Source organism: Aythya fuligula, chromosome 8, assembly GCF_009819795.1.
Source record: "Aythya fuligula isolate bAytFul2 chromosome 8, bAytFul2.pri, whole genome shotgun sequence".
NCBI lineage: Eukaryota > Metazoa > Chordata > Aves > Anseriformes > Anatidae > Aythya > Aythya fuligula.
In genome coordinates this window covers 1,159,665-1,186,224 of record NC_045566.1, presented here as the reverse complement: position 1 = coordinate 1,186,224, position 26,560 = coordinate 1,159,665, and the positions used below count along the sequence as shown (strand labels likewise).

General features: G+C 40.9%; 2 protein-coding genes across 6 annotated transcripts in view; one reads left to right on the top strand and one right to left on the bottom strand.

The window, feature by feature from the left end:
* The window catches only part of LRRC7 (leucine rich repeat containing 7), a 170,609-nt gene extending 167,448 nt beyond the window's left edge, over window positions 1-3,161 (top strand). For all 5 annotated transcript variants that reach the window (XM_032191862.1, XM_032191860.1, XM_032191861.1 and 2 more), the window contains one exon: window positions 667-3,161. In XM_032191862.1, the coding sequence (XP_032047753.1) occupies window positions 667-774 (108 nt within the window). In that variant the 3' untranslated portion in view covers window positions 775-3,161. The remainder of the gene's footprint in view (window positions 1-666) is intronic.
* Window positions 3,162-8,615: 5,454 nt separating this feature from the next.
* On the bottom strand, window positions 8,616-25,925 carry LRRC40 (leucine rich repeat containing 40). The gene is made up of 15 exons (XM_032192212.1): window positions 25,769-25,925; window positions 25,294-25,475; window positions 24,713-24,786; window positions 23,618-23,747; window positions 23,083-23,206; window positions 22,113-22,255; window positions 20,856-21,028; window positions 20,453-20,543; window positions 17,959-18,004; window positions 15,424-15,532; window positions 14,396-14,503; window positions 12,696-12,806; window positions 11,382-11,459; window positions 10,476-10,661; window positions 8,616-9,340 (listed from the first exon to the last, which is right to left on the bottom strand). The coding sequence occupies exons 1-15, from the start codon at window positions 25,923-25,925 to the stop codon at window positions 9,235-9,237; spliced, it is 1,818 nt and encodes a 605-aa protein (XP_032048103.1). The 3' UTR covers window positions 8,616-9,234.
* Between the last annotated feature and the right edge of the window lie 635 nt (window positions 25,926-26,560).

The following is a 26,560-nucleotide window of genomic DNA, read 5'->3' as shown; positions in this document are numbered from 1 at the left end:
TGGGGTGTAACCTTGGCCCAAATTGTGAAGCTGTTGTGGGTGGCTAACTGGCAGGTGTGTGCAGCGAGCGCTGTCTTTGTTCGGTGCCTGGTGAAGGCCAAGCCTTGCTCTGTTTGTGGAGGTTCTACTTATCGATCCCATGCAGTAAGCTGTTGATAATTAGGTTAAAGTTTGACGATTTGAAGTAGCATTTTAACAGCCAATTACAGAAAGATTTAATTAGCACTAAAGCAGAGCAGTTTGTTCAGTAATTTTTCACTCCCTATACATGCAGTGTCTGAGACCAAGGCTGTGCTGCTGCTGGCTCCTTTGGGCTCCAGAGTGTAGGAAACCCTTACATCCCAGAGTTCTGGATTCTTAGGAAAATATGCTGAATATTGTAGAGTCAGAGAGAAACTTTGGCTGGAAGGGAGCCCCTGAGGTCACCTGGTCCCTCTCCTGCTGGAAGCTGCACTAATTCCCCGAGGGTGCCGAATCTCTCCGGTGCAGGAAGAGGGAAACGTGTTCTCTCAGCGGTACCGTTCGAACTCCTGCTTTCAGGAAAACACCATATGACTGTTGTTTATTTTAGGCTTGTTTTTCATTTCCATATATCCCTTTGCACCCACAAAATGAAGATATTAAATAGGATCTCATTTGATTTTTCCTCTTGTTTTTGTGTTGCAGGCAAATGGACACAGTTTTGTACATATGGAACATGAGAAAGCTGTATTACTACTGAAGAGTTTCCAGAATACAGTAGACCTAGTTATTCAACGTGAGCTTACTGTCTAAATATTTTTTTATAAATAGTAAATATGTCTAGCCAGATCTAATGTTCAAACAGATTTATACATAGGAAACAAATTTTTGCCAATTGCTGGACCAATGGCAAACAGTAGTGCCAAATGTATAATACTCTATGTTAGTACCGATCATCTTGAAAAAAATATATTAACTATATAAATATATTGTTCATGTGGCTATGTATTAGTTTTAATTGTCAGCCTCTGGCTGTGCATTGGTGCGTTTTTTTAATCAAGTTACTTCTTAAAGTCAATTTCATATGATTTCAAAACACAGAAGCACATACAAATTCTTTAGGAATTCTGCTGTCCATCAGAAACACTGCCTCAAAGTTGTATATGCCTTTATAAAGATAAAATATATTAACCTGTACTTCCCATGAAATATTTCTATCATGTCACATACAAAAATATAGAGAAAAAATATTTTCATAAACACCTCAAAGAAAGTATATATTAAATTAAATTTAATAATGTTCATTTATTTTCAATGCAAAGATATTATATGCCTTATGAAAATACCTGTACATATGCAGTGTGTATAGCTGGCTCCATACTAATTAGTAAAAATGTCACTATACAGGGTGAGATACTTAATAAATGATACTGTCAACTCTGGGACCTAGATATAAATAACCTACATGGAGATTGGTTAACTTCCTTTTCTTTGGCACTTTCAGTCAATTCCATGTGAACACACTAAATGGACGAACAGTGAGGTTAGACAGATACGCTTCATAAATGGAAGACGTTTATGATGGGTGGCAGTAAAACTTCTTTTGTTGCTGCTAATTTTATTATTTTAACTTTTGAATTTAAAACTGTAGGCCCCTTCCTTGCATTGCCCATTCCCCCAGTCTTTGGTGTTCTGTATTCTTGCTCTGGTGCAGGCTGTTATCCCCTTCTCGATATGTTCATTATCAGTAAGGCTTTAACCTTTATACAACCCTTTATTTGTGTAACAGTCTCTTTAAAACGAGTGGGGATAGATTTAATCTGAGATATGACATATCACAGGGGGAGCAGAAGAACGGCGCTGAGAGAGCATGGGAAGAGCTTTCCCACTGAAGCACTCAGTTTGAAACCCTTAAGGTAAAAATCCTCGCGCTGTTCTCGACAGAGCGTACTGGCAGCACAGAACTCTGCAAACCTGCTGCTGGTTCAGTAATTCAGGCCTACAACATGGGCGTAACTGACAGCAAGAAGGCGAAACAGAAGGAAACCTCCCACGAGGTGTTTCCGAGGGGTGCTGTTGCCATCGGCCTGGCAGCGGTGGTGGTGGGCTGCAGGGAGAGCCACAGCGCGGGCAGGGGGCTGCAGCCGGGCCCTGGTCAGGGTCACGGTGCTACAGCTCACGGGCATGGCAAAGGACGTGTCACTTTGCTGCTTACAAGAGCCTCTAGAAATTCTCAAACCTTTCTTCTCGTCCCATAAGCAAGCGCACAATGACTGAGGTAATCACACTTCGAATTAAACTAACATGACTTCCAGAGACAATAGAGCCCTTACGTCTACTGCCCTGCCTGCTGTATGGACCTAGTCGTCCTGCTGTAGGGGTATAAATGCATTTTGTGAATTTTGCTGCAGTCTTGTTTATAGTAAGTGGAAGGACTGGAGCTATCAAAGGTGCTGGCAGCATTCCTGATGTGTCCCTGGTGTTACTGAGACACCCCAGTGCTCAGCACTGCTGCACGTGCTGCTTGGTGTGCTGGGGGCTTACATCAAGTCCCTAAAACCCAATGAGTTCAGGAAGAGCAGTCTGCTGAGGTTATTACGTGCACAGCAATCACTTTGGCTGTGGGTGTTGGGAGAGGAACTGGGTAGAGAGAGGGACAGCCAGGCCAGGACCCCAAATCCTTGCTCTACTCAGTTATCATCTCTGTGCATTCACATCTGGCTGCTCTTAGAAACTGCCTACACAGCGAGGGGACCTGGGGCCTCATCCCATCCACCAGCCACAAAGGAAAATGCATAATCAGCCCCTCCTTCCCCCCCCAGCCTGGCCATAACTGTCAAAGCAAGGTTTCCAAATGAACTCGGGCTTCCCAAAGCTGATGCAGTCATTCTTTGCCTCTCTCTGGAAGCTCCTGGGCCTTCAAAAAAAAAGACTTGTTACATTTGGGAAGGAAAGGGTCGTATAAAGACCACCTATGCACATGGGAAAGGAGAGAGAAGTACCCCATACATAATCAGTAGGAGTAGGAACTATCCTCTAACGTTATGGAGCAGCAGGATTTTTATTGTTTGCACTCTTTTTCCTTTTTTTTTTTTACCTCTGTGGCGTCGATTGCAAAGCATGGTCAGGGCAGCCCCCAGCACTGTGCAGAGAAACACAGCCCACAGCCCTCACCTCAGCTCCCCACAGGAATTTGTTTAGCAGTGTAAGTTCCCTGTCCTATGGTCGTTGACAACTCCCCCTTTCTCTTTAATCAATAGGAGTGATTAGGTTTATTAATATAACCATTAATGAGCCATAAATTCCAAGCTGACTGAGCAGGTTCCCACACAATACGAGTTTTTACTTAACACATGCAAGCATTCACACTGCAAGAGCTTCTGCACCACCTGAGTGGCAGCACAGCAGCAGGTACCCCAGTGAGCTATAGTAATGCTAGTCCTAAAATGTGCTATTTGAATACATGATTTGATTATGTCTAGAAAATAAATTTAAATAATGAATTCTTTTCAGTAAATTAAAACCTCGATGCTACCAGCCGAAGCTGCTTGCTGAATTGATATGATTTGGGTTTGGATTGTTATTTACCCCATTTTTTCAGCTTCCAGTTTTTTAGTCTAATAATGTCCCCTCAAACCACAGAGACTCTGGCAGAACACATCTAAAACTATCCTAACATGCATGGCATGTCAGAGGCCAACATTGCCATACTTAAGCCCATTGCCCTTTAGAGTAGTAAGGATTTTCTCATCATATGCTCAGAAAACTGCAGACACCTACATCATTTGTCATTAATTATACTGAATGGGAATTAGGGACATTAATAGGTACTTACGCACCCAGCTCCTCTTTGGAGCTACTTTTGCCTTTTCATGCAAAAAAAATCACTTAAGAACATGAGCACGCGTGCACACGGAGGTGCAGCGAACGTCTGCACATCTGCTGCTACATGCCCGGGGGCAGTCCATGATAGCACAGCTCCCTAGCGCAGAAATTTTCCCCATGACTTCTCCTTCCAGCAGGAAAACGGAGTAAATTACTGCTGCAGCTTTGAATCCTGCTGTACCGCTGCCTGCTGCCATGGCGCAGGACTCGGTGCACACCCACCCAGCGCGTCCCCGCACACAGCTCCAAGGCAGAGATCTGCAGCCTGTGGTGGCTGCTCAGCAGCTCCAGGAACATGCTGGGGAGCTGCAGGTCTCAGAAGGGTGACAGGGGGCCCATCCTGACACCTATACCCAAGATAACATGCAGATGAAAAATGGGAAACCGAGAAAGGCAGAAGCAGTCTTCAGTGTTTGTTAATTCTGCGTTTTGTGCTCAGCTGGGTTTCTGCGTGCTGAGTTTCTGAGAGCTGAGGCGCAGCGGCACAATCAGCCAGGGCTGTGTGCAGAACTGTAGTTCAAGATTGCTGAGTGCTTTCATTAATGGATTATAATGAAAACGAAATTACAATAAAATTGAATTAGTGCAATGGAATGCCAAATTAACTTATGCAAAACTCCTGCTGACTCTAGAAAGGGGATTGCGGTGAATTTGGCCTCCCAGATGAAACAGAACAGCAGTGAACCTTTAACATCAACCTCCATTGTCCAAACTCACCAAATATTTCCTTTTTGGCATTATTTTTATTCAAATTTGTAGAAATGATGTTTAGATAGGACTAATGCTATGAGCGACTAAACTGATTCAGTGAGCCCGATTAGAATTTGTACATTAGTCCTTCGAAATAAGGTGCACCTTTTGTCTGTCCTGGAGTCCCCAGCAGCCTCACGTACATGGTCGTGTACAGCCCGGTGTGCAGGTAGGGAACCCGGCTATGTGCATGCTGTGCACATAGGTACGATATATGTGATATATATATATATTGTTTATATATATTTTTTTCAACTAAATGTGGTTATATGGCAAGTGCTGGTGGTAGGTGACAGTTTACCCAGAGGCGAGTTCCGTGTGTGGGTTAAGTTTCATGTGTGTGAAGGGATTTCGATCGAGGCAAGCAGGCTGGGAACTGCAGATGGTTTCCTTCCTTCGGGCTGTGCAGCACTCCCAAGCACCCCATATGTTCTCCCACGGTAACTACACCGGCACTCACACGCTCTGTTTTTCTGAAGCTACTCGTGGCCATGCTAATACCGACTGAAACACGCTGGGTTAGAAACAGCACTGGAAGGTCCGGCGTGCTGCTGGCAGCTCTCCCCGGCAGGGCTGCCCCCGGTAGCTTTCAGCTGTGATGTTCCCATGGCAATGGCCCCGCTTGCGGTGAGCACACAGCTCTGCTTTTCTGGATTTCCCATGCAATAAACAACAAACGATCCTCAGGGAAGGACTAGATTGGAAAGGGACGCCTGCGCTGTAATTCCCTTAGCCTCCTTTTGCAGCAGGTTCTGGGGAGCTCGGTGGTCGCAGTCTGGGCTCACGCTGCCAGCAGTGCCCTGTCCCCCACGGCAGTGCCCCGTGGGCTGCTGTTAAGAAAAAAAAGAAAGGAAAAAAAAAAAAAAAGTTGCTCGCCAAATGCTTTTCTTATTTTGAGCAACATTTTAAGAGAAAACCCCAGGAAGCCCTGTGCAGACCCTTCAGTCCGGATAATTCATTCATTTTCCATTCACAGTTTGCAATTTTTTTCAGGGTATTGGTGAGCTGTGATATTTAAAGGCTAGTCGTTCGTAATAGCTATCTTCAAATCAGTGTTGGTGTTTTCCAAGATGTATTTTAACGTGTCCCTGTCTGCGTGTACCATCAGATACGGCGCTGTTGTGGGGTGGCCTTTTTCTGAGCAGTTGAAAGACCTTGGAAACATTGCTCTAATAGCCATACGTTTAGCTTATAGATTAATATCGAAAGAGTCAAATCAGTGATGTTGGAGAACACCATTAATCTTCGTGACCCAAAAGTTCAACTAAAAATGCAGTACAAAGTGTTCGTGAGATTGGTTTGCTGTTGTTAGTGAGCACTTAAAATGTAAAGACTCTCCTTGGTTAAACCTCTCCGGCTTGTAATATAGCATTGAATTTCCTTATGCAAAGAAAAGCCCGCGTACCTATAGCTCTGTGTACATATGTATATATCTGACAGGGGTATATGCAACAGTAAATGCAAAGACAGGAGGAAAGGACAAACCACGCGTTCCAACCTGCCCACGTGCAGGATCTGCTCTCAGACACAGGGATTTAGACCAGGCTGGCCGCTGGCTCCTGGGGAACTGACTGGCAGCAGGACGAGGGTTGGGGTTTGTGTGCTGCCCAGCCTCTCAGATGAAAGTGAAGCTCAAAAGCACCTGGGGATCTGCTTCACTGTGGTCTAACCCCTAACAGCCAGGCAGGACACATAGAACAGAAAGAAAACACAAGTATCAATTTACCCAAATTTGTAAACAAGCACAGATTACAAACCTCAGCTGTGGGCTGCAGATCCGCTACTTACCTTTGCAGAATTTACCTTTGGGATTTCCAGTTCAGAATAAAATGCTGTCTAAAGCTTGAGCTCCTTACCCAGGGGCTATTGCCACCCTCACCATCCCACCTCAGCGCTCTTCTCCCAGTTCTTCTGCCTTCAAAATTCTCATTTTCACAAGGGCACAAAGACTTCCCATTTTATTTTCAGCCAGTCAGGTTTAAGGACTTATTTCACTTGTCAGTCTTGCTAGTATGAGTGGAATACAAAGTGATGATACAACTTTCAGGCCAGTAGTTTGGATAGGATATGAACTAATTGGTGGTTTGGTTTTGTTTCGAACAACTTTGGTTCTGGTACGTTTGATCGCTGGCGTTAGCCACGCGTGCAGCACAGCAGTGACACCAGAGGCCAGGCAAGGAAACCCGCGCTCCTCCCCAGCGGCGTGAGCCTGGGGCGGCCAACGTGAATTTTCGTTGCAAAAGCAAATTTCAAATTACAGTATTTAATAGTCATAAACTTAAAATAGTTTTGTTCAAACAAACAAACAAACAAAGCCTTTGCCAATCCTCTTTGCTTGAGAATCCAAGCAAATACTCCAGAAGTGAATGACATCTTTGCGTTGTATGCTGAATTTACACGGCCCTCGTGAGGCTTTTCCTGCAGCACCACCAACCGAGCCACAGCCCTGCAGCACAAGAGGCTTCATCTTTGTAAATTGGGGCCTTCTTTGTCTCTTTGCTAGCATATGTGGCTTTGCCCTGAAACCCTGGTCAGAACAAACACTTATCAGTTAAGTTTTCTACTTGTGAGTACTGTATCCAGTTCAAAACCAACAGCTTACTTTATTAAAAATTTTACCATTTTATAAAAGACATGTTTAATTATGATGGAGATGGCTGTATTGTAATTAATATTTTGAGATAATTGTGATTTTGAGCTTAAATTATATACAGAAAATGGTCATTTTTGTATGTGTTAAAAGATTGCTATATTACAAATGACTAACTGTACTTTTCAGTTTAATTACAGTATTAATGTAAATAAAGCTGAATGAAAAATATTTACTACTTTATTAACATAGATTGTGAATGTACTTAATGTTTTTTGCAGTATAAAGACTTAACTGAACTTGAAAGCTGCTTCATTTTATGTGCAAAAAGGTACTTCAAAATTATATTTTAAATCTATTGATTCAGTGCAATCAATTATATTGTCGGTTAATTTGCACATGCAGGTTGTATCCTTCCAGTTTTATTTCATGTATGACACTTATCCGTAAGGTGCATATTGTGTTTAGAATGCATTTTGCAGATGCTTCTGTACATAAAACAAATACAGGGACTAAAACAATGCTGTGCAGTGTATAGCAGAGCCATTTTTCGGCTTTGGTGTACCCAACTTTTTCAGTATTTAAAAAAGTGTTTTGAATAACATTAAAAAGTCTCTTTATTGTATAAATAATAAAAATGTCACCTTATTGTAATTATTTTTTGTCATTTTTTACTATTGGAAAGGATCCGAGTTTTCCAAAGTCGCAGTTCTACAAGGGATGGAAGGTGAGGCGGTTGTTACCAACCCATCTCCTTAAAACTGGGCCAGGGAGCTAGCAGCTACACCTGCATCATCAGTGATCTAAGTTACAGCTTCAGAAATGTTTGCTCTATCTACCAGCAAACAAAGCAACGTTTCAGGAAAGAGACATTTTAATTACAGATAATTACAGATATGTCAGAGAGAGACTTGAAAACTGAGCAACTCCACTGGTTCAGCACATCGCTACTGGTGAGACATCAAATATGGCAGTGCAGCGTCTGCACTCTTAGGAAGAAAAGCTCAGGATTTGCTGCTCTCTGTGGTACAAATGCTTTACACAGGGCAGGGAAACAAAAGAGAGGGTCACAGGGCTAAGAGCAGCAGCAGTTCAATCATCCAAATGCCATCATGGAAATACTTAGCGTAGTTTAAAAAACAAACAAAAACCCTACCAGTGGAAATCCATGTGATAGATCTCTCTTCAATTTCATGTCAATTCACAGGCCTAGGGCAGTCTAACAGAGAAGCAGATCTACAGTCACAGAGCAAGTAACATCAAGCAGCCCTTCCTTTATATTATTAACAACGATGATGTGTTACTGTTACAAATAAAGAGATCACTTTCATGATGTTGAAGTGTGTTTAAATAAAAAAATTAAATGTCTATATGCCACTGGCTACAAAATTTAGAGCACGTTCTTAAAAACGTAGAAAGAAAACACACATCCAAGAGCAAACATTTATTGTTTCAGAGTAGCTACCAATAGCAACCACATTTTGCTTACTTTTACGTGAGGCATGCAGGCAGTCTGCAGTACATTTCACACTGTGTTCTTAGAACCATACAGTTTAAGGGTTCAAGCATTTCACCACGTACAGACCAGTAACTAATTGTTTGAGGCAGCAGTGAAGAGAGACCAAGCACCTTGCAGAAGATTATAAAACAGGCATACAAAAATCAGTAAGTTTACTTACACCTTTTTTCAAGTACTTTGGTGTTTACAGTTCTTTAAAAAAAAATAGCTTAGTTGTAGAAAAACATTGTCTCTCTTACTAAATGCAGCTTTCAACTGTATTCTTTATTAAAAAAAAGTGTAAACGTAGGTTGTGGTATTTTAAAATGCACTCCTGAGACATGCAGCCTTGAGGGGGAAATATTTCATGGGTGAATTCTTTCTTAACATGCAAACCATGAACAGAATTACAAATGCTTTATGGCACGGGCCAGATTAACAAGAAGTTTACAAAGAAGGAAGAAGGCAATATAATCGCAGAGCATTTGGTCAGGCAGGAGAAGAATTGTGTTTGTACTTCGATTCACAAGTCTGGGAGGGAAACGGACTATCAGGTAGGAATTCGGCTTCTCAGGTACTCTAGCACGGCAGCTGTCCCTTTTGCCAAAATGGCTGCTCGGGGAGTGCGGAAGGGATTGCCTTCCAAAAGAAGTGTCCTGCAAAGACAGAGATGCCGAGTTATTTTATGAAGGCTTTTCCTTGTACCACACACACACTGCAGATAGGTTTATGAATCTTGAAATTCTTACGTAACTCCTCTTTTGTTCTTCCAAAAAATGTTAACTTCTGCTACCCTACTTCATACTAACCTATCTTCTGAATTTTAATTTATGCTAATAAATCAGTGGTGGTATATTACTGTAGATGCACAATACACACATACCCCACTTCTAAAGCAACCTGTCAAAATACAGAGTGAGAAAAAGAGCTCCTCAAGTATGTACATTGCAAAATTAAACAGAAAAGCTGGGTTAAATTGCAACCCTCCATTTTCTAGCTTGGCTGCTAGCTCACTCTTCACTAAACATAAATGTCTGTGGAGTTTTTTTTTGCTTGTTTGTGTTCAGAGGGGTTGTTTTATTTTGTATTTTTTAAGTCCCTCGAGAAGTGTCCTTTAAAGGAGAAAACCATACTAACGATAATCTGCTATCTTTGACAACACAGACCACTTATCCACAACTGGTTTTGAGGTATGTAACTGAAGATATTGACAGCCTTGTTCCTATATGAGCATTATTATTTACAGAGTGTTATTCCATCTCTTTTCTAGCAATTGGATTTATTTACACAGTTCAGGAGCCAACTGGAGTTACTGACAGGCAGTGCTATGGCTCACCCACCTGGCCAACAGGCTCGTCCGCAGGCACACCAGCAGTGTACACACATACAGACAAGGTAACTGACTGAGGCTCTGACATGGCATTTCACAAACCAACACAACCTTCCTTTTTTTTTTTTTCATACTTCTTTTAGGCATCTGGCATTTTTCTTAGTTCTTTTAATTTTTTCAGCCATAGCCGGAACACAGTGAACATACACTGCTGATAAAGACACTCATACTGAGATAGGTGAGTGGTCAAAGCTGCTGAGAACTCAGCAATCAGTATCAGGAGTTGGAGATATTCTCCAAATGCAGACTACCTCAAGATAGTATATACTATCACGCATCATCTTCTTGTTAATAAATAAGACTGATTTTTTTTAAACCCTTTACCCTCTGACAAAACATGCCTTGAAGAAACCAGTCAGAATATACTTTTTATAAAACATGTCGTTACTTAAAGTACACACCTCAGATTTTCACAGTTTCCAAGTTCTGGTGGCACCTGGAGAAGGTCGTTGTTCTGAAGGTCCAGTGTTCCAAGCTTCTCCATCTTCTTTAACTGCAGAGGGTCAATGGACCCAACCTGATTGTTACTGAGCAGGATGGTCTCCAGTGCTAGGATGCGGTAAAGGACACTGGGAAATACTTTAAACCTTCGGTAAAAAGGAGGAAAACAAATGAAAGTCAGAAACAAGGCATTCAAAAATTAACAGCCTTTTAAGTGAGATGGCATTTTAGTGTTGTCTACTGAAATTCAATGTTTAAACGTGCTGCTCTGGAAGGAGAAAGCATTGGTTATTTTATTATCTTGCACACGGTGAAAAAGCTGGACAGAATTTGCACAGTGACAGCTCAGCACCTGTAACAGAACTACAGGCCAGCTGTGAATGACAGTTTGTGTCACACAGAAGGGGACTCTCCAGTGTAAGGAGGGGAGAGCAATGGGCAGTCGTTTTCCTGTGTACTTAACAACTGCCCTGCTGAGCCAGAGGAAGATGCTTCCAGCCCAACACGGTGGCTAATTATTAGTTACGGCCACCTCCCAGCTGCTTCCTGTGGCCCACTCCCCTTGTATTTTTCCATCATCCAGAACTGTTGTGTTAGGGACGCTGCAGGGTAGTCCTGCTGGAAGCCATTTTTTGATTTATCATTCACAAGATTGTTTAAACCCTTTTTTAACTGGTTTCTACTGTCTCTCTCCAAAAACTTGTGGCAGGATGTTCCAAAAATATATTACCGTTGTGTAAAGAAATACGTTCTTTTCAACTGTTTAAACTCACAGTTAGCTGATGAAGTCCCTACTCAATCTTATAACACATTAAAATTATATTGATTTTTTTGTTACAAAAACAAACAAAAAACCAGTTGCTTACCTATTAAAAGAAAGATTTATTACTTGTAGTGTTGTCAGTGCCTCCATTTCTTCAGGCAAAGATGTCAAAAAATTATTTCTGTGTATCAAACGAAGACAAAGAATAATCACTAACTTCTAAGATGTTTAAATTAAGAATCCACAGACGGAATACGCATATTTATCAGTGTTAACGTGCTCTTTTAAACCACTATATTGCTTCGTAAGTGGATCAAGACCATGCTCAAGAGTGCAAACCAGGTTTGCATTTTCATTTTTTGCCAATAAGAAAACATAAAAGCCTGTTCTCTAAAAGATTCCCAGGCATTTCAAAGCATCTAACAGTTCTGAAGCAGGCATTCTGCTACTTGGGTTTCAGAGGAAATCTCATGAAACAGCCCAGATGTTGGTGCCAACATGAATCACTAAGATAAGTCTAAACCTCTTCAAAATTCATTCAGCCTGCTATCCAGTTGCTCTAACAAACTTGTTTATGGCTACTGTTACTGCACAGTTTCCCACAACAGGAAGCCATTCTTAAATAAAATGAAGACAGAGCTTTGTAAGGACCAACAAGGTATTTCTTGAACATGACACAAAGTCTCATTACAGGAAAATAAAGGCCACTCACTAAAAGATGCCCAGACTTAGGCCTAAATCCTTAATCAGATATTCAATCTTGTCCCCTCATCAGTCTCTCATTATCATCCATTTCTGCAGTCTTCAGCAGAACTCCTCCACCAGCAGCACATACCTCAGGCAGATTACTTTAAACCAAGCCAAAGTACAAACCTGTCTCTGCACTCTGCTTTGCTGCTCTTCATTTTGTGAAACAGCCAAGATAATAAATGCTAGCAAGCTAACCCTGAGGTCTAAACACATGCATTGAGCATATTTCAGGAGTTATGCAAGGAAGAATGACAGTAAGTATCTTGCTGTATTGCAATAAGATCCCAGTTGACAGCTGCAGGTTCAGGCAGCACACCAGAGTTGGTACAGTCACTGTCCTACTTCCCAGATATCCCCCAGGATTATTTTTTTTCCGTGTTGTTTTGTTTTTAAACACGCTCTTAACACCTCTGAGAACCACTGAGTGACTGAGGCAAGCCCTTCCATCACAGCAAATCTTGGAGCTTGCCCACTTGTTTTGTGCTTTAACCAGTGCCTGAATCTAGGCCACTTGCTATTTTGGATCTGCCGGTCATTCAGCTGCTACGGAGCTGTTTTGGGAAATGAAAAATTATTTCAGTACTGCTATTCCACTGCAACAGATGGCTGGTTTAAAAAGGCACGAAAACAAGTCACTGGGAAAGGAAGTCCAACACACGTCACAAACCTGATATCCAAATGTGTCAGCTTATGAAGCATGCAGAGCTCCGAGGAAATAGATGAGATTTTGTTGAAGCCAAAGTTGAGATCACAAAGTGAGTCCTTCAGCTCCACGATCCTGAAACCAACGTGAAAATCCTTTTACTATGTAAGCACGTGTTGCATTCTAAGTTGCTGAAAAAAATATTTCATTCTAGAAATCTACAAATCAAGAACATTTGGTGTTTCTTGATGTTTCAGAAGCAATTTTGTGAAGATTATAGAAACCACCTCTGAAAACTCTCCATCCTGGAGAGTTACACTTGATGTAAAAACAAAGCTCAGAAGCACTTTTAAAAAGTTATTAGGAGAGTAAATTTGCTAAGAAAGCCTACTCACTTAAATGCAGTTTAGAGATTTCAGAAATTATGGCAGAAATGACAATCACTTCCATCGCCAGTCCTGCAAGTGCTTTGACAGGAAGACTATCCATCTTTAAGCAATCAAACTGAAAGAGATTGCCATTTTATTTCCATCTTTTGATTCTGTTCAACACTTCTGCTGTTACAAACGGCAAGAAACACAACACTTGCTGCTTCTTGCTATTCTTTCTGCTTCTATATTAAATTAAGATGCTTTGATGTAAAGCATTTAAAAGCTCAAAAAGTTAGTAGCTGAATCCTGACAACAGAATGTCTGTCATAACCCTAAAAACAGAAAGTAATTAAATGAACTAAACACTCGCCTCTCCTATCTGGATTGTCACTGAATTCCCTTGCACCTAGCAGCTGCACACCTACACCTTCCTCCCCCTGAATGCAACAGACTCTCACAGAGCGAAAAAGCATGGGCGGCGCAAGCATTATCTCACTAAATTGATTTGCTACACTAAATTGTACTGAAAAGACATTTTCTCCATGTGAGATAGCACCTCCTCGAGTTCTATGTGCAAAAGGTTAAATGTTCAGCACATTTGTGTCCAAGAATGGAAGTAAGTTATCCCCACGAGTGGGGTGGAATCCTTAAAAATCAGCTGTCATGATGCTCTTAGGCTTACAGAGATGCAGTAAGCCTCCTCATTATGCAATAAGAGTATTTATTCCCCTTACTGTCAACAGAAAGCTTTTCCTTGACTGGGGATGAAGGAACAAGTGCAATAATATCCAGTGCTGTGGTGGGACAATAGCTAGCAAGAAAAAAGGCATGGATATTGTTCAGGCTTCTGAAGACAAAACCCCAAAACCTCACAATTAAACTGTCTGAAGAAACCACATTGAAAAAGGATCTCTGCAATAGTCCAAAGCTATCACCTAACAAAGTGGTGAATACACACAGATTATCTTCGTATGGGAAAAGGACCACTTTGCAAGGAAAACAATACTAGCCTGCAGTTAAGTACAGCACTTCATAATTATTAGAAGTCACATCAGAGTCCACCCCTATTCATTTCAACAATGCTTAGAAAAGCAGTATGAAAGACAGCGTATAATGTAAGCACCGATGAGCAGAGCCAAGCTTGTTTTTACTGTGATCTTTGTGCTAATAAATGGACCCACCTGCAGGCTACTTGTACCAGAAACATGAGCACATTTTTCAGCATCTCAATTGCATTGTGTGTGTGTACACAGAGAGAGGAAGAAGTGTAAATATGCTTGAGTGGAAACAACACAAGACACTGAGGAACAGAGGCAGAATAAAAACGAACAAGGATGATCTGTCTGAAAGTACCTTGCAGGAATGGCAGTCAGCTGGTTTTTGCTGAAGTTGACAGTGGCGACAGGATTACTTCTGACTGCGTTGAACATTTCATCAGGAATCACAGCTGCCTGCTTCTCACTGAACAACAGAAAGCATTTACCCAAGTTACACAAACATGTTAATCATCTCCTAGTTATTAACAAAACATTTTCATTTTCTTTTAGAAAAAGATGAGCAATAAAAGAAATACATAAATATCTAAAATAAAAGTCCTGAAAGGACAGCTGTGAAAAAGCTACCAATCCCTGCACCATGTTAGCTGACATCTTGTTTTGTCATCTTGCTTAGGAAAAATCATTATGAGCTTAATTAGGTCACTACATCAACAAATGTGTCAATGCCATATATTGGGCCAGAAACTGGAGTAAATCAGCATTTCACTTGTTTCTTCCTCTCAGCTGAGAAAACATCCCCCCGCTGTAACTCAGGTAAGTACTGAATTTGGAGCCTCTGACCATCTGAGCAGACTGAAAGCGTCCATTCCAGCCCTTTCACTACAGTGCAGCCCCTTCTAAGTTCCAGCTCTCTGCAGGACTGTGCATTTCACCCAGCAGTTCTCAGCAAGCAGGGTTTTATTCCCCTTTCCTAGCCTAACAAGTTAAATTGTTGGCTACAGTTAAGAAGTAACTGAAGAAATACTCACCCACCAGGAGATTTTTTGAGACTTAATGATAATAACTAAGGAAGCGTAAAAGCTTCTAAAAGCATCTAAAGATATTAAGCATTTCAATGAGTTAAAAGGAATGTTATCGTGGAGTATTTGACAATACACAGGCCAAAAAAAAGAAAACGAGATGTGAAACACACTGCAATCACATCTGCCTACTCCTGAGCACTCAAATTAAAGTGAAAAATGCACAAATATATCAGAATTCAAAAAGTGTTTGGTAAACACCATGAGGTAAAAATAAATGAATATAAGAAAGAATATGCAAGTTGGAAGGGTCCTACAAGTTTTCTTATAACTTTAGAGATAGGCAATATTTCCAAACACTTACCTATACTCCAGTAATTTTAGGGAAGTTATGGCGTGCATGTTAATCCTTGACTCGCTTGGGAGAGTCATGGCTGTCACGGGAGGCTCCTCATTTGGACTAGGTCCATCATCTGGAGATAGGACACACAGACAGTCACACAACCTACAGGCTGCTGTAGATGTGCCCTGAGCAGCAGAGATGGTGAATTTTTTAGGGTCCCTAGTCACCTGCCATCAGCCATTTTAACTCTTCCTGTCTTCTGGCTTGACTGCATATAATCTAATTCAGATTATTTCAAGATTTTCCTAATAAGGTTTTTTTTTTTTGTATATATTTTGGGGTTTCAGTGTTTGGGTTGTTTGTGGTTCTTTTTTTTGGGGGGTGGAAGAATTGACTTGGATTTTGAAAAACCGCGTCATTAAACACCACACCTGGTATGCTAGCACTAGCTAGCTTTTGTTAGCCAGTACCCTCCAAAGTGTGGAGGTTAGAAACAGTGAGAAACAGGGAAGATAGGCAAGAAGTGATAAGGGTCAACTATCTGCAGAACAGCAAACCTGACCATAATTACAGTTAAAACATTAATATTTACAAAAACCTTCCTAATATCCTCCTCTGTAAAGCTCCTTTTGATTACTCTCTACAATCCACATGAAAAAGTTGTTTGCTCCTTTGAGTATGTAAGAAAAGCAGTCAATTAAAAATGCTCTGCATGTCTGAGCTGCGGCATCACACCCTAGGCATTCAACATATGCTTAAGTAGGGTGAAGCTTACCCAGGAGTCCAAGCATGATAAACCCAGCTTCCATTAAAATAAATGAACAAAACTGTAGGAAATTCAGTGGCATTTGTGAATAGAAGTCAACTGACTATTGCTGCTAAGCCCAGCTAGTAAGCCTTACATTAAGAAGAACCAAAAACAAGATTTAAGAGCCACTTTTTCAGTTATATCCCTACACGAATAAGACTGTGACTGCTACTGGTTTAACTCCCTATTAGATGCTGTAACAGATACAGTAAAATCACAAACGCTGCCATCCATGCAGGACATTAGCTTATTTTATTATCCACAATTGTATTGTCATAGGTCACCAGGTGAGCTTCTGAGTATGTACTCTAGCATCCAAATAATTTTTGCGAAATTACTCCTAGGTTATACTTGCATGGAATCGGGCATTTTGAAGCAATTTCACAAACTGCAGTAACCTAATTAATGCTGCCATCATCTGGCAGATGGAAAGAAAGCCCACTTACAGAAAGCATACAAATTTACACGTACCATGTTCAATAAAAGTTGCCTATGTGTCTTATCAAGGCCCCTTCTCAATGAAGAAGTTAAGCATTTTTTGCCATTTAAGCGCTGCAAAATCATTTCCATATGATATTTAACATGATCAGCAAACCCGGTTATTTTGCCTATTTCATGTCATACATTTTAAGAAAGATGAAGATTTCTAAAGATGGTAAAAAAAAATCCTGTTTTTGAAAAGATTTCATCTCCTCAACATGCCATTTGCTTAGACTCTGACAGCCTGTTTCCTATATAATCAAAAACACAGTGTCATCTCCACCACTTTACTTAGAAAATACAGCACAAAACTAAAAAAAGGCAAAGTATCTCGCTGAATGGGAGGCCCAGGTAATAATCTGAAAAGTGATTTCCATTCATGGAAGCAACTAAAAACTTCTGATCCCTTTTTGTAAAAAGAACTGGTGGTAGTAAAATGTACTGCATCTGTAAGAGAAATGTGATACACAACTAGCTAGGTGGTTTTTAATCCATGCAGTTGGATCTCAGAATCCAAAAGAAGATTCTGCAAAAACATACAGCAGGCATCCAGAGAATTAATCTTGAGATATTCCATCTGAATTTCTGCTTTATGACTTTTTAATTATTTCTATAGGGAATGTTGGGATCAAGACTCATACGTCATAGAAAGATGAATTCTAGTAGGCCAAGATTAGAATTTTCTTTAAAATAGTCAACTACTTTCTCCCCCAGAATTTTTTATACTATTCGTTAGCTACATGCTGGACCTTATGGCACCACCATGATTTCAAGGCAGACTTTTTCATGCATATACTTTCTGGGAATCACTGGACTTTACTGCCCACATTCCCACATGAATGAATCAATAATACAGAGTACCTTTGCATAATCTCACCTGCCCTTCCATACTGCGACCAAGCCAGCAGACAGATGGCAAGCTTAAAATGAAGAACTTGTTATATAAACTTCCTGTGATGCTCAGGGAAAAAATAAAAAGCTACTGGAATTCTTCATCCAAAATGCATAAAGGGACCAGGGGATAACACTTAAGATTATTTTTCTAAGTGACAGTAACCCATAAAGAATGCTTGTTGTTCAGTATTATCCAATAGAATAAGAAAAAGAAACAACAGTGAGATATAAGAGCACATTGTTGAGTAAAGAAAACTATTACTGCGGGAAAACTGGAGGAAACTGGATTAAAACTGCTACCCGGAGTAGACTCTAGCTTATTGCAATTTCTTAGAAAGATTATCTGTAAAATGCAGTGCGATGGAACAATATACCTTGGATTTTGCTTCTTAGGTATTTCAGAAGTTCCTGGGTACCCTTCTTAAAAAAGAAAGAAAAGAAAAGGAAAGATCAGTAAGCATCTGCTAGCCAGTATTTATACAGCTGTTCTGACAATCAGGAATGACAATTTCAGTCACACAGGTAGAGCTCATAGCACTGCTAACTATAAAAACTACCTAACAGGTTGTGTAGAAAAACTCTCTTGTGGTAGCTTATGAACTTGCTTATTTAGAGTGTTGTTTATTCCAGACGGAAATGTCCAGACCCATGTTACCACCTTAGGCTGCACATTTTTAGCTTTTAATCTAAAGACTTTGGCCAAGAGTGAGGAAAAACTGTTCAAAAGAACTTAGTCTTCTCTTAAAAGGTCTAGCACAATTCTGCATTGGAGAAGAAATTTAACATTAGTCAAAGAAGTTGACTGCTCAGTGTTCCAGTAACTGTTTGTATCACCACAGTTTATGTATTTGCATGGATTTTTAACTGCTGGATTCTCCAAAGATTTGATTGGCAATCATCTCATAGCAACCTCTACTGGTCAAACTCAGTTACTATCTGCACAATCTCTGAGTAATTAAGCATAATCTCATCCAGCCCATCTGTTTTAGGATAAAACTAGGCTTTCCTCATGATTTTGAGTGTTTCTCCTCTAAGTTTTAAAAGAAGAGACTGAACTTAAGCAGTGAATATGAATTAACATTTCTCATTCTAGCTGACATTTATTATACACAAGAAGAGACTGATCTGAATGCGGAGGGGAAAAACAAAACATGGAGAAGGGAAAGGAAGAATTCTCACAAGGAATCTAATGAAACCAGACAGAAATTGAAGACAGAAGACAGAGAAAGAGAGGCTGGAGAAGATTGGGAGTGAATGCAGACACAGGAAGACTTGGCATCTGCTGAGCTGAGCAAGGCAAGAGAAGCCCATATAGGAGAAACTAAAAAGAAAAAGGTGAAGGTCAAACAGAAAGTTAAGTGATGGTCATCTGGCTCATGGAGAGGAAGGCAGACAGTAAGACAAAGCTCAGCAGTCAGGTGATAATTTTATGCAAATAGGAGAGACTAGGATTTAATAAGAGATGACTGGATTTTGGAAAAACAAACAAACAAAGCAAAACAAAACACAAGAGTGGGTTTCAGACCAGAATGAGAAGCCTGAGGAACAGGAAGAGATGAATCAGGGATGCACAAGACAGAATCTGTGCCTGCTAGGCTATACTTTTATCCCCCGTCTTTGCAACTCCTTCATCTCAGCATTCACCTGCTGCTAGCAAGTGCCTGGGGACCCTACAAGATTTATCTATTCCTCTATTAAATCAAGTGGAAAAAAATCTAGTCAGGCACATAAAATTCCAGCTATAAATTTCCAGTGTAATGGAAACGGATCAAGATGGTGTAAGTAAAAAATGTCATACTGGAATCCTTGTAGCTGTAGTTTGGTATAAATAAGAAATATTTACAAAAAAAAAATTACATATATTTGTGGTCTTACTGCTGAAAGACAGTAAATCCTCAGATACTAGGGAACAGCAGAACTGAAGTAGCCAAGCAACCCTAACTCAGACCCCTTTGTATGTACATTTTAAGACAATTCTGAACTCCAGAATCACGTATGACGTTCTCATTAATTCAGTGACTACAATTCACACTTAATCAGATACGTATGTTTTCCCTCTTATTTCTGACATATTACAAAAATTCATTTCAACTGAGGGCCTTTGATGTTGTTTGTATTTAGAGAATCCAAGTGCTTTGGAAACATTTATTTTAAAGCACTGGCGAAAGCACAGAAAAGAAGAAATAATGTATGCCACCACCAAGAAGAGCCTGCTGAGATAAAAATAAAAGAGAATTCTATAGCAGCAGCAGTGCCCATGCTCCAGCCTCCCTGCTGCCCTTCATACTTGTTTTCTCATGCACAACTCACACCTTCGCTTTGCCATCTACCTACAGAGAGAACATAGATCTGAGGTGTAGGTTATCCACAAGAAAACATAGTACCTCATATTGTCATGGCTCAAAACACATCTGTTTTAAAAACTCTTTGGAAATTGAATCCTAGATCCTTAATTCAGGCAAGCAGGAAATGAGAAACAGAAATCCACGCTCATCTACGAAAAGCCTGACATAAAGAACTTGCCTAGCACTGCAATGAACTGTGACTTGCAGCAGAATTAGGCAGCAGACAGCTGCCTTATCCTTTTCTCCCCAGACATCTGTTGCTTTGTTTGCAATATATATTACAGCTTCTGCAGCAAATCAGAAATGGGTCCTATGAAGCATCAACCTCCTTTATTCCACAGTCCTTATGATCTAAAGCATTTTATCAGACTCCCACGGAAAGAGCACATGAATTACACAAACAAAAGAGACAGATTAAAGTTGTGCAGGCTACGATGTTTTCTAATAATATTTTGGCTACATGATTTGGATAACATAAGTATGCAACAGAGCCAAATTTTCAACACTACCTAAACGTGCTTACTTGTAGAAGGTCTCTTCGAATGGTTCTCAAAGGGTTTCCCTCTAATGCCAGGAATTTCAACTGCGGAAGGTTCCCCAATGTATAGGGCAATCTGCAAACAGAAACAACCCATTTCAGTTCAAAGCAGCTTCAAAATAAATCCCAAAGCACTTGCAATTATTTGTCAGATGGCCTGCTATTCTGAAGCTCTGGGTTCAAATAAAAAGATGCAGAATGTATTACATTTAATAAAGGCAGAGTTTGATCACAGCATTTACATAACACAGAACGGGCTCCTCCATTTTACAACCAAGTCCTTTTTTAATCACATTTTACAAAGAGTAATACATTAGCTACAGAATTAGCCATCAGTAGATGCCCTGAGCAAGGCCTTGTCGCAGACATACGTGGTTTTTATTATTACCTACTGATATCATTGTTGGCAAGGTCAAGTCGCTCCAACTTCTGAAGCAGAGTAATTTCATCAGGAACTGATTTTATCTTGTTGTCTCTCAGTTCCAATACAGAGAGGGAATTCAGATGCTTAAGATTCTCTGCATTTAATATTTCAATCTGATTTTCACCAGCATGTAATTCCTGTGGAGACAGAGATCCCTCACAGAGTTATGTTACCCTGGTAAAATTACCCTGCAAGTTATTAATCTCCCAAATCATGGCACTAGCCAAAACATATGGTGTGGAGAAGATACAGATCTTGATACCCACTTATCTACACAGGAAACATCAAAGCTTCCAAAGATCCGGGGACATGTGTCTGAACTCAGCTTGTTTTGAAACCAACAGAGAACTCCCAGCTTTGAGTTTCATGTCCAAGTTAGAAATAAATCTGCTCCGCTTTTGTCAAGAACTTGTTAACAACTACTTTACCCAAGAAGTTTCTTAAATTCTAAGCTATAGGAAGCTGAGATGGCAGCTCTCCATTGCCCTACTGGAAAGGCTTCACTTACAATGGAAGAACTGAACGGTGCTTTAGACCAAAGAGACCCATGCTACTGGATGCCCTACAGACACTGAACTTCTCACAGCAGCAGGAGCTTGGTTAGAAAATGCTGCAATAGCCTGGGATTGTAAAGGCTGAGTTCAGAGTTTGGAGGAACTAAGGTGTCTGCATTCAGTGATGGATTTGGTCATTGGAAACAACAGTGATACAGGCATTCAGTTGGCCCAATCATGTTTCTGTTAGTAGAGCAACAAAAACATGATGTTCCCAGCCAGGGAATTTTCAATTATAAACATATGGGGAACTAAGGCTACAAAATATTTGAAAGATGGGATTCTTTCAAGTGCATATTTTCTCCGCAGTTACAAAGAAAAAAATACAGTGAACAAAGTAAATTCATCCAGAAGATGTTGCCAGAGATAAAACACAACTGTTGCAGACAACATTACATCTATTTTTCAGTCATTCTTCTCCTTAAATATTTCTTTTGTTTTCCAAATCTGAAGAGCACCACTGTAAATTTGCCTTCCAAAGGACATTAGGACAGACCAACGCGGACAATAAGAGTAATTGCAAATGGGTACATATTAAACAGAATTCTATGCAGGGAATTCTTAATTTTTGACCGCAGTGATTCACAGTAACTCCTGACATAACAATCATTATTTTAGAAGTTTACTGCAAACACATTTACAGTGCACCAACTATTTCAAACCTTACCTTCAGTAGTTTGCATGAGGGAAGTTCTGGTAAGGAACGTAATTTATTTTTTCTCAGATAAAGTTGTTCCAAAGATGCCATACTCGCCAATTCAGCAGGTACAGTTTCCAGGTAGTTTTTAGTACAGTCCAGTTGTCTTAAGCCTACAGAAGTAAGTGTGCAAATGACAAAGAAAGAAAATAAAAATGGTTTTCTGCAGAAGCACACATTTCCTGCTTTTTGATGTAGGCCTAAAAACATTTTGCCAATTGGAATTTTGGAAGGAATCAAGTCAGTTAGCATCAGCATTTCTGAAAACGAAACATTTGTTTTTCATTCGTTCTTCACAGACATTCTGGAATGCCTCCAGTGACCCTACCAGATACCAGTTCTCATTTGGAGATAACAGGAAACGTTCAGTCTGATATCACAGACCACCTCAGAAAGATCTGCAGATAATTTTTGTAGCATTTAAAAAAAGATGGCAATCTACCACCTGGTCCTGCCATCAGATCTGCCACGGCTATTCAAATATGCATCTGACATGAATAAGCTTGATATTTAACATTTGAACAGTAAAAGTAGATTTTTTCATCAGTGACAAATTCACGTTTTTTCTCTTTCCAATGAATTCAACCCTCTTATTTATGCTTTATTTTCCACTCAAAATATGCATTAAAGAAAACATTTGTCAAATTGCTTATTGCAGTTTTAAGGCTAATATCTTCAAAGCTGAGCAACAGTAATCCTTAGGCTTTTCTAACAATTCCCTGTGCTCCATTTGTCAAGAAACACAAACCACGAGAGGACTTAAGCTTGATATATAGTAGCTGTAGCTGATTTTTTTTCATAACACTGAACTAGAGCTCTTGAGAATACTTTAACTCCTTCAAAACGTACTGTCTTAATCCTGAATAACATACAAGAAGTTTCCGAACATAACCACAGAAATGGCTGTATGACACTTAATAAGCTGAGGAAACAAATTTACTTTTCATCGCACTGAGATCTGCAGGCAGGTTCTTGAGTTGATTACAAGCCAAGTTGAGTCGCACTAAGTTAACGAGCAAAGCAAAACTTGTTGGAATGTCTGTAAGATGATTGTTGGACAGATCCTGAAGATTAAATAAAAAGAGAGAGAAAGAGGTTACAAAGAGAGATGTTTAAAGTATCCCATGAGTACTGCTACTGTAAAGTTAATTACTGGCAGAACATTAAAACTAGTTTGCTGACATCTTCAGGATCTCCCTGGTAGAAATGTGAATGGCTGAGACAAGTCTCCCAGGACTGACAGATCATATGGGATTTGATTTTTCTTAAAATATTCGGCAAACCCAAAGTAAAGCTTGGTTTTGAGCAAACACACAAAAACGTAATAGCTGATAAGCTACATAAATGACTGGGATATTCATAAGGTTCTGCAATGTAAGACTTTTTTTTTTTTGTGATTTACATTTGCAGTAGAAAAACATGGATAAATTGACATTTCTGAGCAAATAAATATTTTTCAAAAAGTTGTAATTTACCAATTCTTCTAAACTGACAAGCTGCCCAAACCCATCCGGCAAGTCGCTCAGCTCGTTGTGCTGAAGAAGAAGGCTCTTCAGGTGCGACAACTGCATCAACTCTTCCGGGATACTTTTCAGTTTGTTATGGCTGGTATTAAAATGTGGAAAACAAAGGGAAATTTCAATCACTAAGTAGTTTCAAGAACATAACTGCATGAAAAAACTTCTGTTACACATGATGCCATCCAAACTAGGGTTACAACCCTAATACCTACAGGGCTGTCCTAGCCACCATGACCCCTTGAAATCCAAACTGTTCAGGCCCTCGAGCAAGTATCAAGCATTTCCAGCATGCACCTGAAATTCTGATATTGGCACAGACCGACTGTTCATTACAGCTGCAGTGAGACAGGCTCCTGCGAAACATTTTCAGAGTGTAGCTTGCATATGAATGCTGTTCAGGACACCATCACCTTTAAAAAAAAATCTCTCTTACAGCTGTTATAGCCCTCTGCAATGGACTGGTTTCCTAGGAGGAATTATGTCTGGTTATTTGTTCAAGACCAGTTTTAATCCTCATCTGAATTTACAATATTCCAGATGGATCTAATTTTTTTAATGCAGTTCACACACACAAAAGGAACGTACCCTGTTTCTCCTTGTGCACAAACTTACATAGTTATTCCTCGTAACTGAAGAATGTGAACTTATGAAGAGCATAAACGAGGCCTATAGTTATTTCCAATGTATATTATTCATGAGAAAAAACATTTTTAATCCTTTAAAACAAAATTGCCACACTGAAGCAAATGAATCTTGATACTACTTTTGTGTGATTATTCAAAATACCAGCTTTCAGCTTCCAAGTGAGACTGTGACTTAGTATTAGTCAAAATAATACTATTATTATTATACTATTAATGTGACTGAGTATTAGTCAAAATAATTGTAACAAACCTAAATAATTTTTTTGACCCAAAACCTATGATTCTCAGTATATTAATATTGTCTATTTAAAAACCAAAAGTTAACTTCTCTGCAACAAAACTTGTTGTACTACAATCTCTCATTCACACCTTGGAAACCAATGCTCTAGTTTTGTAACGTGCTTACCTGACATCGAGTTTCTGAAGATTTTCTAATTGTCCTAAAGCAGATGGAAGAGATGTCAGCTGATTATCGTGTACCTGAAAAATAGAGTTTTTAGAAGAGTTACTAATTTGCACCTTGTAGGTTTTCTTCCCCAACATCAAAAGACAAAAAGATATTAAAAAAACTAATACAAAGAATAGTTTTGTCCAGTAGTAGCAGCTGTGTATATGACTCGATACAATTACCAATAACAGCACTGCAACCGCCAATCTGTCAAAATTCTACTTAATTGACAGTAAGCAGTGAGAAATTAAATTATTTAATATGAAGTAGGGGGAAGTGTATGAAAGGTGATTGCATCCAATACCAGATCTTCTTTCAGTGCCCATATTAATATTTCCTAGATCTTTCTACAGAACAATGCCTACGACCAGTGTACAAACTGATGTATCAGCAGGGTGGTATGGAACAAACCTTTATCCTGAGAACACACCAATGGCACTTCTACACATCCACCTCCATAGGAAACAGAAAACAAGGGTCTAAGACTATCCTGTCCCACCTCCTACAGAGAGAGCACATAGCAGGATCGTTGTACATACATCTAGAACAGTGAGTGCAGGCAGAAGCTTGACATCCTCTGAAAGAAGCTGCAGCTTGTTTGAGGCTAAAATCAGCTTGGTCAGGTCTGTCTGCTCCCACCAGCGATCCGCGGCACCGAAAGAGAGATTCTGATGGGCTTCCTCCGGAGTGTCCAAATTTATCCGCCACACATGCTGAGGCACTACAAGCACAAACACACACGGGTCAGCTACATACACCTGCTACTCACCCTGAAATTTCCCCATTCTGAGTGCTTTCCGCATGCACACGATTACACTTCTGGAGATTTCTCCAGAGCTGACAACTGGACGTGGCTGGAGGCGGCAGCAACGAGGGCGGGAGGGCAGGGAGCGCTCCTTATGGCCGCTGTACCCCCTGTAGATCTTTCTGCCCTCCCTTATCGCTGTATTTTGGAAGCCCCCGGCCCTCCCGGCGCTGCAGCCGCAGCTCCCCGGCTCCCCCGCCCGCGCTCACCCTGGCCGAGGCCGCGGCCCGCGAGGTTGAGCTGCCCGCTCTTGCGGGCGGCCCGGAGCAGCCCCTGAGGCACGGCGGGGCCCGGCTCCTCCGCCGCCCGCCCGAAGCCGGAGCGGGGCTGCCCCGGCCGCGCCCTCCGCGCCGCCGCCGCCGCCATCCCGAGCCTCGGCCGCCGGCACCGCCCCGCAGGGTGGCGGGGCCCGGCCCAGCGCCCGCCCCGGGCTCAGGGAGGCAGCAGCGGGAGGCACGGCCCCGGCCTCAGCCCCAGCGCCATTTGGTGCCGCACCAAAAAGCCTGGGGCTGGGGAGGGAGAGGGTACAAAGCCGGGCGTGTGGGGAGGGAAGCCAGGCCGGGAACTGCGTGATGGCAGCAGAACGGAGGGTACAAAATTCCTACAAAAGGAGATGGAGATACAAGCCAGCTGCAACTGGATGCTGTGTTGCTCAGATTTCACTTCCTTCCTCTCCCCCTTTTTATTTAAGGTCTTCACCTTTGTCGCAGGAGTGAATGCAGACCAAATAACCTGGAAAACACTGTAAATATACATGCGAGGTATGCCACACAAAAAGGCACTTTTACTTCAATTCATTTCCTTGTCGCCCAGCGTTGGCAAACTAAGTGAAAATACTCCAGGAGCTGGAGTTGATGATCCTTATGGGTCCCTTCCAACTCAGGATATTCAGTGATTCTGTGACTCCCACCTGATCAGCGCTGGCTGCCCACCAACACCTGCCATTACTGGTGACCAGCCCTGGCTTCGGCTCCTGGGTGCGATCGGTGTCTGACCCACCC